General features: G+C 49.9%; 1 protein-coding gene across 5 annotated transcripts in view; it reads right to left on the bottom strand.

Moving 5' to 3' along the window:
- The window catches only part of CACNA1D (calcium voltage-gated channel subunit alpha1 D), a gene marked incomplete at both ends in the record, with an annotated part of 464657 nt that overhangs the window by 29783 nt on the left and 417186 nt on the right, over positions 1-17688 (bottom strand). For 3 of the 5 annotated variants that reach the window (XM_079713181.1, XM_079713184.1, XM_079713185.1), the window contains 7 exons: positions 2931-3027; positions 3166-3293; positions 3851-4010; positions 4900-4991; positions 6668-6733; positions 9311-9439; positions 17312-17395. In XM_079713181.1, the coding sequence (XP_079569307.1) occupies positions 2931-3027; positions 3166-3293; positions 3851-4010; positions 4900-4991; positions 6668-6733; positions 9311-9439; positions 17312-17395 (756 nt within the window). Of the gene's footprint in view, positions 1-2930; positions 3028-3165; positions 3294-3850; positions 4011-4899; positions 4992-6667; positions 6734-9310; positions 9440-9852; positions 9898-17311; positions 17396-17688 lie in introns of all 5 variants that reach the window. The other 2 variants (XM_079713182.1, XM_079713183.1) reach the window with 1 other exon arrangement.

Below are 17688 nucleotides of genomic sequence, written 5' to 3' on the forward strand. Positions count from 1 at the left end.
CAAGTCCACGAGGTTCTACGAGTCCAGTGTTCGGTCTTTCAGCGCTGGATCCCCACATCCTGTTTCTCTTTTCTTTCTCTTCGCCCCTGTAACACCACCACTGAGAGTTGGAGAGGACCTGGGTGAGTGAAACTCTCTGTGGCCCCAGTTACTGCAGATGCCATGCCCACAGAAAAGGGCTGTGCAAGGGTTAAAGGGGCTCACAGACACTTAAGACTCCAGCCAGGTGCCTGGCACATGGTAAGTGCTAAATAAGTGGTACTTAGAACTTCTAATAGTTTCAAATTTCGTACTTTTGGCTGACAAGGTGTCTCAAGAGAAAGATTTTAAAACACTTTTCCTCCTCCCTATTAATGGACTGGAGTCTTGTGTACACATGATTCGTCCCACCTAAATTCCTAGTCCTAGGAGAGCCTGCACAGTCACTTGCTCTTCCTGGCAAGTTCCTGAATCAGCAAAATGGACTACTTTGTGCCTGAAGGACACGTAGATCCTTTACATAAAAGGGTCTGGAAATGCAAACACAAAATAACAGCCATGAGCCAGAACCCGTCTTGTTCTTGGAAACAGAAAAGAGGCTGATACTGGGAAATTTATGGGAAAAAAGTCAACGTCTGTGGCTTATTCTCCGCCTACATCCAGAGTCCAGGATGAGGAGAAGCAAAGACTCGGGCAAGGACCCCAAGGACTTGCCAACTGGACTTCCAGCCCAGGGAACAATGAGTTTTGGCTCAGATTTCTCTGAAAGCCTGAAATACATTGTAGACTCCACGCTTCACTGTGGGTTCTCTCTAGAGCTAGCCCACCATCCCTTTGGGGGTAGGGTGAACCCCTGACCCCGAATCCCCTCATATCTGTGGGAAGAGGGGACCAGTTGTTGCACAGACTGGCTGGATTTCTATAGGGTAGAGTTTCAACAGGCAAATCTTGCATTTCTCCTTTAAAAAGGGGGATCCTTTTCTATTGCTACAGCTGACTCAAGGCGGTTCGATGTGAGTTCTATGAAAGGAAAACAAATCTCAATGAGAGCTCGCAGAGAGCATGGTCTGATGTGAAAACTTCAGGAATGGGGTGAGATGGTGACAGGGATAGAGTAGGATAATTAAATAGATATAGCTTAAAAATCCCACTACAGGGGGACTTCCCTGGTGGTCCAGTGGTTAAGAACCTGCTTTCCAATGCAGGGGATGTGGGTTTGATCCCTGGTCGGGGAACCAAGATCCCACATGCAACGGGCCAACTAAGCCCGTGCGCTGCAACTACTGAGCCCGTGCGTTCTGGAGCCTGTGCACCGCAACTACTGAGCCCACGCGCCACAACTAGAGAAGCCCACACACTGCAACGAAGGGCCCACACACCGCAACGAAAGATCCCGCATGCCACAATGAAGACCCGACGCAACCAAATAAATTAATCAAAAAAAAAATCCCACTAGGGGATTAAAGTCAGAAAGGGAATTCTAAGGGACTTTGGGAGACTGTTTAAGCAGTGGGAGACAACTCAAGAAAAGAATCCAGTAACCAAGCAACAATCTACATATGTAGTTAAAGTACAAGACAATAGATATGAGATCTGAATCTTGTTATATGAAGTCAGGGAATTAATGGTCCTTGAAGAGTTGCATTCCTGTGTGTAGCCAAGACAGGAATACAGATGAAAGGGGAAAGAAACTAGGTGAAAGGGGACATTATACCAAAACCTGAGATGAATTACCATGTTTTAGTATATGTTACCACCCTTTTGCTAATACACATATCATGTAAAGAGTGCCATGACAGTCCTGGTTAGACCATCAAGGGTTAAAAGAGGAATTAAGGATACAAGCCTTGACCTCTAGCCAAAAATGAGGAAGAAGGCGATCTTCTCCCCTACCCCATTTTTCTTTGATTATAAAAATGTAGCCCTCTTTGTTCTCGGGGCTGCGCTCCCTTGCCTGCCCGCTTGTGTTTCTCACAAGCATCCTATGCTAAGAAACTCACTCTTTGCCGGCCACTTTGCCTCACGCTGAATTCTTTCTGCATCGAGGCAAAAGAACCTGAGTTTCAGTAAGTCCTGACACCAAGTGAGTGGTTTTAACTAAGGGACAGTGGGTTCAAGTCCCCTCCTAAGTCAGGAGTTGTGAGTTCAAGTCTCAATCTGAGGTGCAGACGGGTTCGAGTCCCGTCCGAGGAGGAGTGCAGTTTCAGCAGGAGATCTGAATCCATCCCCGAGACGCCACCGCTGGATGCACACGAGGGGCACGTCACTGTGTGCACCATCACACAAGCTAGGAAATGTCCAGGCCACCAAGTCCTCTCCATTCTACTCCCTAAGTAGATCCCTAAGCCATCCCCTCCTCTCCACGCCCACTTCCCTCTGGCTCTCGGTACTTCACAGTGAGATAATGCAACAGCTCTCCTGGGTGTTCTCCTGTCCCTAATTCACTTCTCCATTGCCAAGAGTCAACTTTCTAGAATGGACGTCTCCTCCTGTTTCTTCCATGGGACTCAGCGTAGCACAGAAGGCTCCTCGCAGCTACACTCAGCCTGGGCCTGAGGCCTTCTGCCACCTCCTCTTGCGTTCCAGCCACACTGACTCCCCATTCTCTTGCCTCCACGTCTGGGCTCCCTGGGCTCCCTTTCTGCAATGCCCTTCCCCCTCTGACAAACTCCTACTTCTCTCCTGCTGGACCTGATGCAAATGTCACCATCCCCTCCTTCTACCCAGTGACAAATTACACAATTCCCTTCCTATTCTTATTGTTGGCTGACAGGGTGACCTGAGAGTTACACAGCTGAGAACTCCTCAAGGACAGCAGCCACATGTCATTCATCTCGGCAGCTCCAGCGCCTGACAGCAGGCTCCACAGAATATCACTTAGTAAGGGTTTGTTGACTAAAGCAGGGAGTCCCTGCAAGAGAGGCCGTCAGGGATGCCAACAGGACACTTACCTTGCAGGCTACCCTGTGTGGACACAATTTCCCAAACCCCAGGGGGGGCTGGATGCGGCGGAGCAGAGTGACCACGTCCAGGTGCTTGATTCTTCCCCTGGAGACAAAGTACGGCATGAGGTGCAGGGCAGCACCAGCAGGCCTGGGCTTTCGGTCCATCCCACCTTCCACAGAAAAGCACACCCAACGTCCAGAAACAGCCCACACAAGCCAGATGGAATTCTTTTCAACCTACTTTGCCTCGGGGTCATATTCAGACCATATTCTTTTGAATTCGTCTAAATGGTGAGGCCCCAGAATAGACCAGTCCCGGGTCAGATAATCAAAATTGTCCATGATGACAGCCACAAACAGGTTGATGATCTGTAAAAGCCAATCGAGAGGGAGTTTCAGCTGTAGTGGGATGAGCTGGGTTCAACCCTAGTGAGTGCTTCCTAATTATAAGGGTCACAAGACATTTGGACCCATTTCTCCTACAGAGGCTGAAAATCTTGCATTCTGGAGACCATTTTAAGAAAAAGGCAGACTTCTAGCTTTCCAAAATGGTCTGGGTATAGGCCCAGGGGAGGGCAGGGGGGAATGTCCTGTCTGACCTTTTGAAACACACTGCAGTGTTGTAATTTGCCACCACATAACTCACTCCTATGTGCAGTGGCTTCGAGATTTTTATAAAGGAACCAGCAGCCCTAAGAAGCTGGGGTGGTGAAGCCAGTTAGCGAGCACCCAACCCCTGCTCACACCAAAGCTGCTAGTAACACAGGCCTCGCTCAACAAAACCTCGACGGCCCAGTGGAGTCTAGACTGCTCGTCAGCATAAAAGACCCCACAGCTATTTGACGGGGCAACGTCATTGGTCTGAATCCCAAATGCTACATGAATATGTGTCCATTGGTGGTGGGGTGGCTATTCTGATCACTTACCAGAAATGCGCAGAGCATGTAAAAAGTGATGAAATAAACAATGGCAAAGTTGCTCCCACAGGTGTACTCCTCCCCGGGGTTGTAATCGGACTCGGGGTCACAGAGCTTTCCCGGGAGGCAGGCCAGCATGATTTCCTGCCAGGCCTCCCCCGTCGCACACCTTTTTTAGATCAAGCAAAGAAACAAAGAAGGCATTTGAGGCTTAGATCTTGAAGAAATTTTAAGAAAAAAAAATTTTTTTTAATTAGACCAAAACCTAAGTACTTTGTGGGGAAAGCCTGTTTGATTTAGTGAAAATTCCTACACTGAAATTCCTACTTATTTTCAAATACAACTTACATCAGTAAGGAAGGCCCTGTTGCAACTCCCTTTGATTTATATCAGTCACTTGATACAAGCACATCAATTCTTTTTGTATAAAGGGATGTTTGTTTTGTTGTCTTCTCTCCTTTAAACACTTATGTTACAATTTTTAAACGATTATTATTTTTAATGACCTAACATCTGACAACTTGATTAGATCCCCATTTGATTCTGTGGAAAGCAAAGAACTGGAAACTGTCTAACTTACAAAGAACTTGCTCTCCAGACATTAGGACTTGCTTGTATGGTTTCTAGAAAGTTCTCTCACTTTAAGGCCCTTTGTTTACAAAGCTATTAAATGGAGTTAAAAACAATCCCATAAAGTTTGAAATTGCACATCTCAGGATGCTCCCCACTGACTGTGCAAAAGGCCTCTACATTCCTGCTAAATTTTCATTTTCCCGGTTGTTTAAGCACACGCGCCCATGTGTAAGCATACACCCCATACCTTCTTGGCGGCTCAGTAGACCTGCTCCCTCCCAAGTGGAAAACCTTAAGCCAATCACAATGGGAATGATCAAAAGCCTGCAAAATTCCTCTGTGACTAAAATGCCACCGTGTCTGTTTAATAGTATAAAACCAACAAATACAAAAGGCCACCATGACCAACTGCTTTAAGAACCCAGGTCCTCTGCTGCTCTGGAGCCCAGAACCAGAGAGACTTGCTCCGGGCTGGACTCAGTCACCTGAAGAGCAGCAGCACTGCCTGAGGAAAGGTCTGGAAATTGTTGTTCCTGTTGATCTGGTTGTTATCTCTCATGGCAACTTTCCCAAACATCTAGAGAGAGAAATTATTAGGGGAAAGAAAGAAAAGATTTTGTCATACCAGAAAAAAAAAAAAAAGAAAAAAAAATCCACCCCTCCATATGTGAATTTAGAACTCAAGTTTGGTCAATACCCAGAGTGCCTGGCACTTTATTCATCCCACTAAGATATGCTGGGCTTGGTGCTAACCGCTGGGCACATTCTCAGCTCAAGGAGTTCCTAGCCTGGGGAAGGGATGCAAAAAGTAACCAGACCGGCAGCCTCTCCAGATGGGAGCTGGACTGGTCCAGTCCGATGGGGAAGCACAGAATAGGCTCACAGGATCCCTGAGGCTGGGGCTGGGGTCAGGGTAGGCCCCCAGGAAGAGTGAGGTTAAGGCCCAGAACTGAAGGGGAAGGAGAAGCCAGTCAGGTGACAAGGAGGGTGAAGAATGCTCCAGGCAGAGGGAGCACGACGTGCAGAGGCGACATGGCCCGGGTGCTCCAGGAAATGAAAAGAACGTGAGTGTGACGAACAGCCCAAAGACCAGGCTGCAGACAGGCACGGGGGGCCGGTGGACCATGGGAAGGAGGGTGGGCTTTGCCTTAAGGGCCAGGAGAAGTCAGCAAATTCTTCACTTGTGGGGATTACAGAAGCAGACTGACATTTTCGAAGACCCTGACGGCCGGCAAAGACTCTTGAGTGAACACGGGGGTGGTGTGCGAGATGCGGTTTCCAGTTCTCTGTGACCACTTAAGTTTTATATGAGGACGTTATGGCATAAAAGACTCTTTGGGGCCCATGGCGTCACAAGCTGCTAAATTACAGGGGCTCAAGCACACTGCCTCTTCGTTCAAAACCCCTGGTAAAAGTCCTAGGCACTTGCAAATGCTTCTCTGGCGTCAGAATAAAAAAGCACGTACCACCATTTCTCTGCTGCGGGAATACTTCACCTCTTTTTCACTCACAGCCCTCCCTTACCTGAAAGGCTGCACCTGAACCAGCAGAGAGCGTGGCAGAGGGACCCTAGGGAGGTCCAGGGCCACAGGGTCCTCCACCTCCCTCTCCTCCAGGGGGCTCTGCCCCCTACCCGCCCACTTTGCATTAGGGCTCAGCTGTTAAGGGAAGCTCCTATGCCCCCTTCCGCACCTCAGGAGGAGCTGGGGAGCATCCCACAGCCCCTCAGCCAGGACCAGGCCACAGAAGAGCCTGGTTTCACGCTTCTTTTTAGAGGGGCGCTTCTGAGGCAAGATAATGGTTCCAGTTCAGCCCCAGCATCTAGACAGTTTGTAATGCTTTCAGATGATAAACAGACTTTTGTATCACTCAGTATCTTCTTAGCAACTTTGATGCAGAAAATAGGACAATTATGGCTTTTTTCAGTACAACATTTGCTGTTGCTACAATCAACGATGGGTTTTCTCAATCAGTTGGCTCCCCTCAGACCCAGACTGGGGGTGGGGAGTGCCCTAAACCCAGCTTCCTCTGACATATTCCAACCTCCCCATGCCCTTCTGAGCCCGGCTCTCGCTGGCACAGGCTCTCTCGTGCAGGGCCACGTCTTTTTCATCTTTATAGCTCTTCAGCAGCCCAGGCGTCCGGCTGAAAACTCATGACCTGTCCTTCCAGTCCCCCTGGCCAAGGTACAGCCTGCCACAGATCTGGGGTGACGTAGCAAAGGAGACCCGGGGGAGAGGTGCTGGAGCGTACCTGCATGCCAATAACCGCGTAGATGAAGAACAGCATGGCGATGAGAAGCGCGACATACGGCAGCGCCTGGAAGAGAAGCAGCACTTGGCTCAGCGTGAGCACCCTGTCCCCCCGCATGGCTTGGGGGCAGACGGAAGGCCCGCATGGGGCACACGCTCTATTCTTTTCCATGTTATATTGTAAGGACATCAAGAGTGAGGAAGAGCTTTTTAAACCCCAGCCCAGCAGCCCGGCTTCAGCCCTGAGGACAGCAGCCCATGCACACCTCGGGTTACGAAGCTGCAGGCACGACATGCTTTCCACAGTTGTTAACAGTGCGTTGTAATCCTAAACAGTGTCGCTCTCAGAAGCTACTGTAATTGATGAAACAATTCCAACATGCTAGACAATTAGATCGCTTCTGCTTTCTTTTGTGGGCGTTTGGGGATGGGGGCAAGGGGCTCTTTCGCAAAGGAACATCTTTATGCAAAATCACCTTGCATCTGCTTAAGTACTTCCTTAGGGTGAAGCTTTAGGAGTAGAATTATTGGGTCAGAGGGGAAGAACCACTTTCTGGCTGTGGCTGTAGAAAGCAAGACACCTTTCTTAAAATGCACTTTCTGAAAGAACCACGGAGCTGGGGGCTGGGCCAGGGAAGAAAACGAGCTAGCTGTGTGGTCACCAAGCCTGGGCTCTCCTTAGGAACATCAAATATAAGCACATGTGTTGGGTCATACCACCGGTTTTTTTTTTTAATTTATTCAATTTTTGGCTGCGTTGGGTCTTCGTTGCTGCGCATGGGCTTTCTCTAGTTGCGGCGAGTGGGGGCTCCTCTTCGTTGCGGGGCACTGGCTTCTCATTGCGGTGGCTTCTCTTGTTGCGGAGCACGGGCTCTAAGTGCGCGGGCCTCAGTGGCTCTAGAACTCAGGCACAGCAGCTGTGGCGCAAGGGCCTAGTTGCTTCATGGCATGCGGGGTCTTCCCAGACCAGGACTCGAACCCGCATCCCCTGCAATGGCAGGCGGATTCCAACCACTGCGCCACCAGGGAAGCCCACCACTGGTCTTTTAATCCAAGGCTCCTCAGCTGCTTGTCTCCCTCATCTCAAGTGACAGAAGATGTCTGTGTGCTTGGCACGCCTCCAGGGAGTGCCCAGATTGTTAAACTTAAGGCCAAGCTCACATGCATAAAGCTTCCACTTGCTCTCCTATCTGAGAAAGGTCATCAGAAAGCCAGTGGCTAAAAAAGCTTCCAACTTGTGCCAGCTCTGGATCTGTGACTGCCAGCTTGGCCCAGTGCAGTAGCACCATCCTGACAACTGGTTAACAGAGTCCCACAGGGTTAGTTTCAGGCTGTCCTTGCCATAGCAGTATGCGTTTTCTCCCTAGATGAGCAAATGTTTAAGAATTCTGTTGGCATAGTTTCTCAATTTTTATGGACATGAATGGTCATGTATGGTCATGTCTCTGTGACATGAATTCATCTTATAGTGACCAAAACTTTTAAAAAAAAGTTTAATGTAACAATGACATTATTGCATGAGTCATTCTATTTTTATAGCAGTTCATTCACAAATGTTGGTACTTTGTATTACTAACAACCGTCTAGGATTTAATCCCTTTCCAGGACTGAGGCTCACCTGCTCGAGGCCGCCCATCTGCCCTGCCTCTCTCAGAGCTGCATCCTGGCTCCTCCTACAGTCTCATTTTCCCCAACAGGACTTGCGATTTTCCTTCTTTGAGTTTCTGGATCTACCTCCTTCCCCAGATGCCAACGCTTCTCCTCTTTACCTGTTAAAATTCTGCCCACTGTGGAAAAATGTTTCCTGGGATATTAACACCAGTTTCCTCAGAGCCGATGGGGTTGTTCTTTGTGTATCTTCGAATAACTTAATTTGTTAATGTGAGCATTTACTACTTTTGAATTAAAGTCAAAAGATAAAGAAACGAAGATCCATGACTCATTTTCTAAAGTTCGTGCACATCTACACACTCCCCCATGCGGAGCACCTCTTAATAAGAATCTGTGCCCCCCTCCCCAACGGAGTAAGTCCAGAAGACCAGAACATCTAGGGTGGGGTGCTGGAAGGTACAGGAGAAGCTGGGTTCTGTTTGGAACAGCCAAGAACCAGGCTGCACCAGGCTGGAAAGCCATAGATGACAAAGGGGGCCTGGCTTATACCCAGGTGCCCTTCACTCTGTAATCCTCCCAGGCACCGGATAACCCAGGACGGGGGATGGTGTGCTGGCCAAAGCCAAGTAGTCTCTGATTTGTATCTAGATTAGCCAACGGACAGGACTGCCGCAGCCTTATGAGGCTTCCAGGGGTCGGCTGGGACCCACCCTCTCTCAGACATCACCATTCAACCCGGGCATCCTGGGGAGGACTGAGGTGCGGGGAGCCCCGTATATCTATCCATCTCAGAAATGCTGCAGATTTCTCAGCTGCGGGCCTTACTGCTTTCTCTTCTGCTTCCTTAAGCAAGTAATCCTATTTGATTTATCCAAGCAATGCTGGGCCCGTCTCCTCAGCATTCCAGGTCCTCTCTGGACCTAGGTGGTCACAGTGGTCCTGCAGAAAGGAGTCTGGATCCTCCACAACAGGGGACAACCACTGACTTACACATGATCTTCAAAGACAAAGAAGCCCTTGGCATGGCTCTTACCTGGAAGGACTTAATAAAAGTCCACAGCAGTGTCCGGATGCCTTCCCCCCTGCTGAGAAGCTTCACCAATCGCATCACTCGGAAAAGACGGAAAAAGGTGATGGAGATTCTATTGCTCTCTTCAGAGTTCTGAAGGGTTATCATGGAGAGGTCAAACCCAATGGAAAGTAGAACATGCAACACTTTCAGAAAAACAGCAACAGATGCAAACAGAGGTGGCAGAGGTAAGAATTAAAGATGTGTTTCTGGGGCCTTTTCACCTTACAAAGCATGATATGAAAGGAAAAGTTACATGCTAACAACACAGGGCTTGGGAAACCCTGTGTCCACACAGCACATGCATGTTCACGTGGTCTAGTGTGTTAAGAGGAGGACACTGGTCTGGTCAAGAGTACTGGACACTGATGATGAATGCAAACCACTGCAGACACTGTTCTGGAAGGACAACCATGGAGAATACAGAACAGCTAGTGGAAAACTCGACATGGCCAAATAAACTCAAGGAAAAGGCCCAGCCCCTGGAGACTAGTCACTGATCTTACCCCAGGTGTAGCAGTTGGGACAGGGACATTTTCACTTTCAGTTGGCTTTAAGAAATCAAAGATTGAAAATGTATTAATGAACTGGGAAGGAAGCAAGGGTTCAGGAGGGTGTCCCCCCCTTTTTAAAAAAAGAATCTGTGATTCATGTCTGAGGATAACACATCTGCTCCCTCCCTGAGGAAATGCCACAGGAACTGCTTGGAACTGGACTTGAGGGTGGGCAGCCACTGATGCAGGCTCAGACACTATCACTTTCTAATTCACACCCCAGGACATGATGTTTCAAGACTGAAAGACATCCAGTAAAAGACAACACTGCAAGACCTCAGTTGTCCCCAAGCACAGAAATGCAGAGTGGGATTCTGCTTCTCATGGGAAGACTGGTTCTCTTGTTTTAGTCAGGGTTGTGGGTCTGAGGACCTAACTGCTCTGAGGCAGGCCGTTCCTAACCCTGAGGAACAGGGTGACTCCACCAAACAGGGCAGAGTGGCAGCTGCCTGTGCTCCACAGACCTCCCCTGCCCCACTCTACTCCTGGGGCTGCACGGCTGGGCGGCGTGCGCCTGATGGGCCCTCACTGGCGTGGCTGCCGAGGAGCTGGGCAGACTGAGCCAGGGCAAGCAGGAGAGGGGCTGGTTTCCCTCCAGAAGCCTTCACTGCCCCACCAAGAAGGCTCAGCTCTGGGTGACTCTTGGGAAGAAGCAGCTTAGCACCAGCGTTCCCTGAGCTTCTGCAGTGCTGTCTCACCCGAGGTCTGGCTGGGCTCCTGTCACTTGGGCCCCAGGGTGCAGAATCCCAGCCCTCATCACCCTGCGGTCACCAGCCTCCCCACTCAGTCTGTGAGCCCCCAGGGGGCAGGGACCTTGCCTCACTCCACTCAGTGCCCAGCATGGTGTCTGGCACTTATTAGAGGTTCAATAAGTGTTTATGAGAATGCAAAGAGGTTGTAAGCCAACTCACAAATATCAGGAGCCATCTTTAAATTAAACAGTAAAGGCTGAACAAGAGTCAGGAAATGATGGCTTTTTTTTTTCCCCTTCAGTGGGGTCACCTCTGCTGAAGCAGCTGGTCGACCCAGAAGCCAACAAAGGAAGGAGGCTCTTCTGACTGGGGGCCCAGCACTCCTGGGTGCTCTCCAGGGGTCTAGGGAGCCTCTCTGCACGGTGGGTCTGTACAGCTAAGGGTTGTGTGTGCACGCATGGATGCACACCCTAATCTGATGGGTTCTCCTCCCAGGAGATACAGGGAAAGGAAAAACTCCATCCTGGAGTCTCATTCTCGTCAATGGCTGCCTCCTGAGATCAAACCTAAAACCCTATAAAATTCATAAAATAGAAGGAGTTTGGGCACATCACATCACAACTGAAATTCAACGAGATTACTAAGCCAGGGCTAACAGGTTCTGATGGGGCTAAAAAGGGGTCCCTGCTTCGCCTGGGATGCTCGGAACGTGACCCCTGCAATGGGTTGGTCAAAGCCTGGTCACTCTTTTTACATTCCTTCTATCATCTCATCTCAAAAGGGATCACATCTCCTTAAAAGGACAGATGATGGTTTTTAACTCATGACTTTAGCAAATGAAGGTATCTGTTTTCCCAAGTTCTCACGCTTGCTCACACCAACTCCCTAAGGGCTGTGTGCAGGAGGCTCCAGTCTCACCCTTACAGCTGGAGTGTGAGGGGGTGTCTGTGTGTGTGTGTGTGTGTGTGTGTGTGTGTGTGCACTTGACTATGCTCAAGGGGACCAGAGTGTGCATAAGACAGAACACTTCTGCAACGTCCATAACTTATGTGTTGGACTTACAGGAGAATAAGGAGGCTGGGTGGTCGAGGAAGACACTCTTTCTGGCCATGACCTGGCCCAAGCCTCTTCTGCTGGCCCTTCCCTAGCCCACGTCAAATCTGACAGACCTTTTACACTCCCCTTATGACATGAGAAAGTTAGCAGCCAAACTGACTTTTGAAGGGCACATCTCTTTTTCAACTGCTATCTTTGAAGTATGACAAATCTTGGCCTATGAACTGGAAACCATGGGTAGTCTTTTGCTCAAAAAAACAAAGAAGAGGAAAAGACAGCATTTGTGGAGGGACAAAGCAGCACAACATGCAAGAAAGTAAGGACAGAGCAAATGGCACACCAGGCTGCGTGCACCCCCAGTGCAGCCTGTGACACCCCCCCACATGCCTCACTGGGCAAGGAGGACTGGGCAGGGGAGGGTGTCACTGGTAGCACCGGGGGAAAGTACAAGTTGCCAAAATATCTTACAAATGGAGGGACCCTGAGGATGGCTTTGCCTAAACTACAAACGCCAGCCTGATGAAAAGGGCAGGCCAGCTCTCACCCTGGGCTACCCACTGGAACTGCCTGGGGATCTTTAACAACTCTGATACCTGGTTCTCACCCCAAAGCTTCTTACTTAATTGATCTGGCCCCAAGCTTTCCCAGGTGGTTCCAACATAGAGCCAGAGCCAAGAGCAGCAGCCCAAGGCCAGAGTAAAGCTGGGCCATGTCTTCAGCTGGTCACCCACACCAGCTCATTCCCTTTAGGTCTGGAGGGGCCACACAGAATGCGACCACCAGAAAAGCCCATGCAGGCCGTTACAGCTAAGCAATGGGTTCTCCTGGAGTTGATGAGGTTTCAGTACTCAGATGGATGCAAAGCGAGTAGCTGCCATCCCCATCTTCCTTACAAGGGATGGGTAGAGAAGGCTCAGAAACACAGGGAGCTGGTGAAGGGTGGAAATGGACCATGAGCAAGCTGCCACTCCTGGGATCAACCGCAGGACACCCCCAGAGGCTGTGAGACTAGGGAAGGTCTCACTCCCCAGGGAGTTTTCCATTGACAGCACTAGGGGCTGAATGATGTTTCAATAGATGGAATTCCAGTGTCATCCCAGGGCCTGGACTAGAGGACCTCGGTAACTCCTTCCCGAGATGCCACAGTCTTCGTCTGGAAACCCTACAGGGAAATGGACCCTCAGCCTCAGGAAGCCAAATTATATGCCAGAGTCTGGAAAGCTCCTTCCCACAGGGCTCCCAAGCAGGCTCTTGCAATGTAGGCTCTGGGCCAACTCCCTGCAACTACGGAAGGCAAAGGAGCCCTGAGTTTCCCAAGTGCAAAGGGATCAGTCTGCATTTATGCATTAATCCCCATCTCTTCCTAGAAAAGCTGAAAGAATGCAGTTTTCCAATTCAGACAGGAAGCAGACCAGTTACCCTGAGGCATCCTGAAGAGTTCTTGTTGGGGAGCCTCTCTCTGACTACTTCTGACCTGGCCTGTAACACCTCTGGGATGGAAGGCTTCTGTATTGGGGATTGCTGAGTTTGTCTCCAGAAACCAGCGACCTGGTCCCTAGAAAAGGGTTAGCATACAGGATGGAGGGCTGAACAACCTGACCATGGATTTAGAACAAGAGGCTGAGTGTAGCTGTGGGCCACTTGGTCCACCCCGGGTACACGACAAGTCAGGGACAATTCTTAGGTCCCTGGGAGTGACCTCCCTACTGACTTTGTACATTCCTTTGTACAAGGAATAACAGTGCAGACATTGCTGCTAAACAAGTGTTTTGCCTCCCCGCAAATAACAATAATCGGAAAGACTAAATGTCAGCAACAGCCATTCCCCAGGTTAGAGAGAATATGATGCTGGATCATTTCTCCGTTCAAGGAACAAACAGGCATCGAAGAAGGAGCAAAACCAAGCCTGCCAGTCCTCATCTGACATTTTAGCAGCTTGATGACATTATGGCCAACTGTGATGAAGGCAAGTCCATGAGAGCTATCAAACCATGACCGTGGCAGGGTAGGGGTCATGGGAGGGGGCGGCAGGAGGGAGAGGGCCAGGTGAGCATGCAAGCCGGACAACAGAAAGGGCCATCCAAAATGTTTTTGCAAAGAATACAAACGCAAGCTCGATTTCTCATTTCCAGGCCGCATCGTTCATTCTTGAAGACTATGCGGCCATGTCACAGAGCCAAGCGTGACTGACCAAGATGGTCCCAGCTCAGGCCCCAGGCTGGAGACAACAAAATAGGGCACAGCAAACAATTTAGATGACCACGATCCACAGCACTCCTGTGAAACTCAGCGAAAACCAAAGGTGCAGAAGCCAAAGACAAGTATACAGTCTTTCGAGTGCTTTTGCTTTAACAACGACTTCACCGTATATATGTTTATATATACTTGCCGCTACAATTTTCTAAAAACAAAACCAACATGAAAATCAATTAGGCAACAGAAAAGGAAGAGCAACAGAGGTTGGGAGAGACAGCACAGCAAGTTAAACATTGCAAAAAATGATGACTTACGGCAGCTAAAAACAGCCAACAATGGACCAAGAGTATTCATGCTCAGCTGAGTCAGGAGTGCGGGGGACAGGGCCACCAAGGGAAATGATGTGTGCTGCTTCCCGGGGAACTTGGCGGGGGGGCGTGTAGAGGAACCACCGGCTACACTCAGAGAGTTATGTCACCAGAGGTTAAGGACATCCAGTCTCTCCTGTCTTTGTGCCATGGCCTGAGGGTCGTAGATGCCCAATACAGATGTGATGAAGGACTGAATAAATGAGAAGGTGGCCTTGAGCATCCCCTCTTCACTGAGGCCCAGCACAGAAATGCTGAGGTCCCCTAAGGTGCTTTTCTACTGGGCCAGGGCCTTGAACTCGCATTGCTCCCGGCTCAGGAAGGTTTGGTCTCAGGCTCCATCTGACCAGGGGAAAGGTCACGTACTGAAAAACAGTACGAGGATGTTGACTGGTAGGATTTTTCAGTTTGACTGAATGCCAGTGAAAGCCTGTATTATACAGAAACCCCCAAGTCAAATGCTAACTAAAAAATTTCGTGTGGGCTTTTATAGACCTGTGGCTTTCCTGACTGATGGAAGGTGACGGCGGACATGTCTGAGACACTGCTGGGCAGGGCTGAACCAGAGGGAAGGCACAGCGGGCTCAGCCCCAGCACGCGGCGAGGCAGCCAGGAAGCCGCACGTACTGTCAGTGGTGCACCAGCGTGGGGGGTCAGGCATTAGAGAGCTGGGCTGTCCGCTTGGTGAACAAACCCTGGCCACATCCTGGTGCCCAGAAGCTAAGCATGGACCCCACCACCTACACAACACGTGAAGCACGAAGCGCTCCAGGGAGACCTGCTCAAATTGTCACTTATGATATTTTCACTTCCATTATAGACCACCTCTGACTTACATGAGGGTCTGGTTCCAGAATGTTCACGTAAGTGTACTTTGATGGAGGCTGTAAGTGCTTTATGTGGTGAGATGATTAAGCAGGCAGATGTCTGCTCATAAACTCAGGAGAGAGCCCCGGGCAGCCCAGGGAGGGTCCTATGTTCTCCCATTAGCATCAGATTATTTTATAACCAAGCATAATTCACACATTATGAATGGCAACTTTATACCTGACTTGTGGAATATTTCACATAACGTGGAATTTATATAAGTCTGGGCTTATGGAGGTTGGCAGATTTATGTACCTAAATCTAGTAAAATACCATTTCAGTACCTGGTCTTGGCATGAATTTGAGTGTCATGAGGCTTAACTCATACCCTCATGGACATGGTAATGTCTTCCAGTTCAATTCGCTTATTATTATAAGGAAAATCTATATTTAAAATAATACCATTGTATCTCCCTAACACTTTGGGAGTTTAAGCAAGTATTTTCACAAATATGCCTATCATTTTATCATTGCAACGTACCTAAGAAGCAGGGAGGGCAGACATCATTCATCCCACTGGTCCACGAGGGAAGTGAGGCCCAGCTCCAGGCTAGCACTGTCCTGCTACTCTACACTCCACGGCCAGCCTGGCCCCCAAAGTGGTGGCATACAGAGATCTCATCATTCTTATTTGGTACAGGCTGTCTGGGCACCAGGATGGACCATATAAGCCCACAGGTGTCAGCCAGGCAGAGCGTGGCAACCCCTTCCCAGCCAGGCATGGGGGGAGGAGGGCCAGGTTGGCACCGGGCAGCAGAAAGCCAGCACAGCACGGCAGCCCACCCCATGCTCCAGCTGTCCCTGCGAAGGGCTCCACACAACCTGGGCACCCACGGAGGCCTTCTGATGAACTGGGGACAGACCAGGTGGGCAGGGCCAGTTCTGCCCGCATCAGGCCCTCCTGGTCTGGGCATGGGTCAGATCTGAGAGGGGCCAGTGGAAGGTGGTGCTCCCCTTTCTGCAGCCTCTGAATTTTGAGGAAGCTTCTCAGGATGCTTCCTAAAGGTTGGGCGGGGTGTTCACTCCACCTACCACTGCTCCTCAACAAAGGATTCAACTGGGTGCAACAAAGGAGTGCTGACACCCTCTCCTAATATACACGAGGCCCTCTGTCCCCTGGCCCAGGGCAGCCTTCAATCTGCGTCACTATTTGGGGAGCTAGAATAGGCATGTTCCCCAGCATCATCAGTAGGGCTCAGCAGACACAGGGTACAGGTGAGGACACCCGCAGCGGTGGCCACGTGCTCAGGGCACGGCTGTGGGGTTTCCCTCCTGTGCCTTCACAGACCCACAGTGGGTACCAGGGCACACGTTATGAACTCTGCTTTCCAGCTCAAAAAACTGAGGCACGAAGCAGCCAGGGGCCCTGCCGAGGTCACCCAGCTACTGAGCAATAATATTCACACATCCACACAATTAACTCCTAGCCCTTAACATTTTAATAGGGTCTTCTTTAAAAATAATGTTTTCCTTCCAAAATGGCAATTCTACGTTTACTTCCCCACTCTCGTTCAGGGGAAGGGGATGGGGGGATGGGGGGCCGGGGGAGGGAGGGAAGAGGACAAAATGTTCTTAGTCTTTGAAGCAAATGTGTGCTTGAATTTCTAAAGTGTACAGAGATCCGTGGGGAGGGTTTCTGGTCTCCTCCGTGTTAGACTTAACGAGGTTATAGGACACAAAATTTGCTACTTACATTCACTTCAGTTATAGCAATATCAACGACGCTACCAACAACAATTAAGGCATCAAAAGTGTTCCATGCATCAGTGAAATAGTGCTGTTAGAGCAAGCATTCAGAAGCCACAGAAGAGAGGAAGCACAACAGGAAAAAAAGAAGAAAAGGACAGTGTTATAAAAGGGGAACATTCTAGCATCAAGCCACCTGGCTACTTGAAAAATCACCCTAAAACAAACATGTTATAGGTACATCACTTCGGGTATTGCTTCTGATACAGCAAATAAAAACAGTTAGAGATGCCTATCTTGCCCTGCCTACCGCTGACTCGGCTTAACATTGCAAAACAGTCCTCCAAAAGGTGATGTGTGTCTAAAGGCCTGGGGATCAAGCTCTACGCTAAAAGGCCTCTTTTCTGCAGCTCTCGTTAGAAAACTCCTGATTTTCGATCAAGTACGACTGGGCTCTGTGACTTGTCCAGGTGATGCAGTGCAGGGCCGGGCGGGTGTGCAGACAGAGACAGGATGGGAGGTGGCCCTGGGCGGGCACATACTCACGTCGGCTTCGCTGAGCGCCACGTCTATAATGCTGCCGATTACGATGAGGGAGTCAAACGTGTTCCAGGCATCACTAAAGTACCCCTGGACAGAGCGGGCGGGGGCAGATGTTTATGAGCACGTAGGAAGGAGAAGCCACGCCGACCACGTGGGGACACACCCGGGCCCCGCAGCAACCACGGCAACCAGGGGGGGTGGGACGGCCAAAGGGAAGCGACCATACCGTCCACCGGTGCAGAGGGACACAGGGCGGGGGCACCTGCATGTGTGAGAGAGGCCACGGGTGCATGGGCCGACACACACACACACACAGACACACACACACAGACACACACACCACACACAGACACACAGACACCACACAGACACACACACAC

This window comes from Hyperoodon ampullatus (assembly GCF_949752795.1).
Source record: "Hyperoodon ampullatus genome assembly, chromosome: 10".
Classification (NCBI taxonomy): Eukaryota; Metazoa; Chordata; class Mammalia; order Artiodactyla; family Ziphiidae; genus Hyperoodon; species Hyperoodon ampullatus.